Source organism: Nansenia antarctica (assembly GCF_963989245.1).
Source record: "Nansenia antarctica genome assembly, chromosome: 4".
Lineage (NCBI taxonomy): Eukaryota > Metazoa > Chordata > Actinopteri > Argentiniformes > Microstomatidae > Nansenia > Nansenia antarctica.
This window is the reverse complement of record NC_137689.1, coordinates 68,146,206-68,151,205: the sequence shown is the minus strand read 5'-3', so window position 1 is coordinate 68,151,205 and position 5,000 is coordinate 68,146,206. Positions and strand designations below refer to the sequence as shown.

The 5,000-nt window shown below is 46.1% G+C and overlaps 1 protein-coding gene across 1 annotated transcript in view; it reads left to right on the top strand.

The window, feature by feature from the left end:
• Positions 1 to 5,000, top strand: part of mcc (MCC regulator of WNT signaling pathway) — a gene marked incomplete at both ends in the record, with an annotated part of 90,509 nt that overhangs the window by 67,297 nt on the left and 18,212 nt on the right. The window contains 2 exons of the mRNA XM_080530136.1: positions 119 to 267; positions 2,646 to 2,786. Of these exons, the coding sequence (XP_080386262.1) occupies positions 119 to 267; positions 2,646 to 2,786 (290 nt within the window). The remainder of the gene's footprint in view (positions 1 to 118; positions 268 to 2,645; positions 2,787 to 5,000) is intronic.

Here is a 5,000-nt window from a genome sequence, read left to right as displayed (position 1 = left end):
GGTGTGTGTTTACCTCTGTACAGGTGTGTGTTGACCTGTGTACAGGTGTGTGTTTACCTGTGTACAGGTGTGTGTTGACCTGTGTACAGGCGTTTGTTTACCTGTGTGTGTATTCCAGGTGTCCAGTCACGTGGCAGAGCACCTGGCCCACTCGCTGCAGGACTGTTCCAACATCCAGGAGATCTTCCAGACCCTCTACTCCCATGGCTCGGCCATCTCCGAGAACAAGATACGGGAGTTCGAGGTGGAGACAGAGAGACTCAACAGGTCAGCTTCATTATTTTGTTCATTGGCTGTAAATACCATTCGGAGTGAGAGGTTTTCCACTCCAAAGTGTCAAACTCACACAGTCAAAATGTGTCTGAGCCTGATATACCGTCCCACCATCGGTGCCAAATATTTGTCTGAAAAGCCACGAGGGTAACCCGAGTTCCCCTGAGTAACATGACGGCATTACTTGTGGATTTATTTACGACAGAGAGGGACATGTTTGTAATGTTAGCTCAGGTATTAAACTTCCCCCCCCCTGGTTGTACACTGTGGATTTATTAAAGACAGAGAGAGACATGTTTGTAATGTAAGCTCAGGTATTAACCCCCCCCCCCCCCCGATCGTACAGTGTGGTTTGGAGGTTCTGCCTCAAGCTGGGTCTTAATGAATGGTCCTTACAGAGAGACAGAGTCTCAGAGCAGGGTTATGAATGCCCTGATTCACACATTCACACTCACTGTTTGTGTTGGGACACGCAGGTGAATTCATATAAATCCTGCCCGCCCCCCCCCCCCCCTTTTCCTTGAAAATCTCCCCGTAAGTTCTTCAGTAGTACGATCCAAGTGTAGAAAGCGACTCTTCAAAGGGTGTACTTTAAGATCAGAGCGGGGGGGATTTTAGACTTAGCGAACGATGTTATGATGTTTTCTCTGAAGCCCGGTTAGTCGAAAAGGAGATGTAGAGATGTGAGTCTCGTCAACATGCAGGGGTTTAATGTTAATCCTCTGTAATTACAGAGCGTTTTATCATTCGCTCCAGTGAAAGCTCCACCGTGAGTTGGCTACAGATTGGAAGCGGTCAGACGAAGCTGAGAAGAACTGTACTGGAGGTGTTCTAGGTTTAGCTTGGCCAGAATCTCATTTTATTGAGTTTTTTTTTTTTTTACTTGATTAGTTCTGTCAGTGTCCACTTCACCAAAGTACAGCATGTGTCTCCATTTTAGTGCGTTTCTACTGGAATGAGTTTGTCATCCTTGTTGCCAGTCTCAACAGAAGCCAAATGAAGTCAAACTCCCAGTCCCCTAGCATTAGCTGGTCCTCATCTGAATGAATGAATGAATGAATGAATGAATGAATGAATGAATGAATGAATGAATGAATGAATGAATGAATGAATGAATGAATGGTCTTTATTGTCATTGCTATAGTACAGGTACCAAACAACGAAATTTAGGAGGGGGGGCTCCCCTGGTGTTAGGAAAGAAAAAAAAAACTAAAAAAACAAGAAGGGAAAGGAGCTGGTTTACATAAATAAAGGCTATGTACACTATCCACTATACTATACTGTACAGATAGACGACTAGGGTTGTCATATTGCACATAGTGTTATTGCACATTCATTTAAAGTGTCGCAGTTTGCAGGCTTGAAATGTACATATTTGTGCCTCAGCACTACACCTGATTTTTTCAATCCAGCAGCTGCCATCAATCTGCGCCATTCACTTGGAATTGAGATTTCAGATGTCTGTGAAACAGTGGAGGCTGGTGGAGGTAGACATCTGTGAAAGCAACCAGTGCTGATATCAGGCGAGGCTGGTGGAGGGACTGTTGCAGGACTGTCTAATTGTAACACATGGAATGGATTGAGGAATGGTAACAAACATGTGTACCATTCCATGCATTACAATGAGCCAGTCCTCCCATGTCCACCTCCACCAGCCTCCCCTGCTGGATATACATAACAAGTGGTAGTGGAGCATGGCATCTCATCTCTAGACTACTTCTAAGATTTTTAAAAAAAAGAAAAAAAAACATCTGACAAAGTCTTTTTTTAAGGTGACCTATCCCTTTAATCCCATTAAGGCTGTAATTTGGTCAATGTATTTTACGGGCTGGCCCCATACGTTCACCCCTAACCACTCTCCCGCTGACTCTCCCTCTTCTCTCTTCATTAAGCCCAGCGGTTTATTGACGTTCTTGATTAGGTGGAGAGTTACGTGTCATTAGCTGCCTGTCTGTTCATCTGGCCATAAAACCCCAAGGCTACATGAGTCAGGGAGAGAGAGGAGGGCGTGTCTGCGGTTTCACCATCTCCGTTGTCCCCTGACATTCTCCTTCACTGTAATATTATGTGCTGATGTGTGGTGAGCAATCTGACACAAAATGGCTGCCATGTTTCATCCAGGTGAAGGGGAAACAGCCCTGGGGTTGTATGTTTTTAGACCCACTCTGAAAGGCAGTCAAGCAGTTATGATGATAATGGTGATGATGGTGGTCATAAAAATGCATCTGATGGCAATAAAGGTGATAAGAATGATGATGATGATGTCGATGACATTTTATGGAGGGAGTAAGATTATATAATACGATGTCTTGTGTGTTTGTGTGTGTGTGTGTGTGTGTGTGTGTGTGTGTGTGTGTGTGTGTGTGTCGTAGCCGTATCGAGCACCTGAAGTCCCAGAACGACCTGCTGACGATCACGCTGGAGGAGTGTAAGGCCAACGCAGAGAGGATGAGCATGCTGGTGGGGAAGTACGAGTCCAACGCCACGGCCCTCAGACTGGCTCTGCAGTACAGGTACACACACACACACACACACACACACACACACACTGCATTACAGGCACACACCCACACACACACACACTGCATTACAGGCACACACACACACACACACACACACACTGCATTACAGGCACACACACACACACACACACACACACACATACATATTCATCCACTCCTATGATAGGCATACACATCCATAATTTGCTTCACCAACAAACACGTTCTGAACTGCCACACATCAGAGCCAAGGCCGACGGTCCCTCGTTAGAACACTGAGGTAATTAGAATCAGCCGGTTCCCTCTGAGGTCACGGCTACTCCGCTTTGTTGCATACCGTAGCGCTCATTTGCATTGTCATTAGCATTCCCGCTCCCCTGGGCCAATGAGAGTGTTTGTTGTGAGGGCCTTGGCCCCCCTGTGATAAGGTACCCTGAACGTGCCTTCCTAGCGCAGCCTGCTAATGAGATAAGAGAGGAAAACAGATCTAATCTAAGTGGTATTTATAATTACCATCATGCTAATCATGCTTATCCTGTAGTATGAGGTGTCTGTCTGTCTGTCTGTGTGTGTGTGTGTGTGTGTGTGTGTGTGTGTGTGTGTGTGTGTGTGTGTGTCTTAGTGTGTGTGTGTGTGTGTCTGTGTGTGTGTGTGTGTGTGGCTGTGTGTGTGTGTGTCTGTGGCGCCAAGCTAGTAAACGCTGGTATTAATCAGTCGTCTGGAAAGCGGAGTAATGTGATAAAGAATCAAGAGTGGAGCTTTACTCGCCTGGAGGGGGTTGGAGCTGGACCAAGTGTGTGTGTCTGTGTGTGTGTGTGTGTGTGTGTGTGTGTGAGTGCGCGCGCGTGCGCCTGTGCATTTGATATGATTTACACTTGTCATAAGACTCAAATTCAGGGGGTTTTGCGCACAGAGGAATACAATGTTTTTATCCTGAGAATGATTCTTTCATTCTGTTTTTAGGGGGTTTTCAGGAGGGTCGGTCAGGGCTGTGTCTGTGTGTCTGTGTGTGAGTATGCATGCGTGTGTGCGTGTGTGAGTATGTGATGACGCTCGCAGGGCAAACCTGAGTTACAGACACATGTTTCCCATTTCCACATCCCTCCTGCTAGCTCGATGGCTCCAAAACAACTCCTCCTGATACTCTAACAGCACACTCAGATACTCTCCCACACCCTATGTATGTCTTTATGCTTATGTTCTATTGTGTATTGCCTTTATTGTGATTTTTAATCCACGTGCAGCACTTTGGTCAGCGCGAGTTGTCGTAAATGTGCTTTGTAAATAAATATGACTTGACTTAAGTCGACTTGACCTAACAGCACACCCACTGACACCGTCGCTTAGGCTCTTTAACGAGAGCGCCCTCGAGCTTCTTCCTGCCAATAATACCAGACCTGTAAACGAGACCTGTCAATTTGTTTACCCTCTCTCTTGTCTACCCAGAGTACACCCAAACAAACAGGACAGGAAACAGACATGATTTTAAATGACGATGACGATTGGATGATGCTAGACTCCGAAGACGGCCTCTTCGGAAAATGATGTGTTTCCTTTCCTAGCGTTAATATTGGGTTAATGACCCTAACTACTCTCTCTGTGTTTGTTTGGGTTCGAGGTGGCTAACTTCCTGATGTGTAATCATGGGTTGATGAAACGATCGAGCCTTGGCTAAAAGACTTCCACAGGGCTGTTATTGTTCCATTTCTGGGGCCCCAGACACACACACACATACACACACACACACACACACACATAAACACTCTGGCGGCAGTTAAATAGACATCAGCACCGCTCAGCCACGATCCTTTTGAACACTTGATGAAAGTTCAGCACAGAGGAAGGATAAGTGGCTGAGAGGCCTCTGCATTCCATTACTGTGACTGTGACTGTGTGTGTGTGTGTGTGTGTGTGTACGTGTGTGTGTACGTGTGTGTGTGTGTGTGTGTGTGTGTGTGTGTGTGTGTGTGTGTGCGTGCGTGTGTGTGTGTGCGTGCGTGGTAACTAATAGTACGTGTGTGTGTGTGTGTGTGTGTGGTAACTAATAGTACGTGTGAGTGTGTGTGTGTGAGCGTGTGTGTGTGTGTGGTAACTCATAGTATGTGTGTGTGTGTGTGTGTGTGTGTGTGTGTGTGCACGTGCGTGTGTGTGTGGTAACTCATAGTATGTGTGTGTGTGTGTGTGTGTGGTAACTAATAGTACGTGTGAGTGTGACAGTGTGTATGT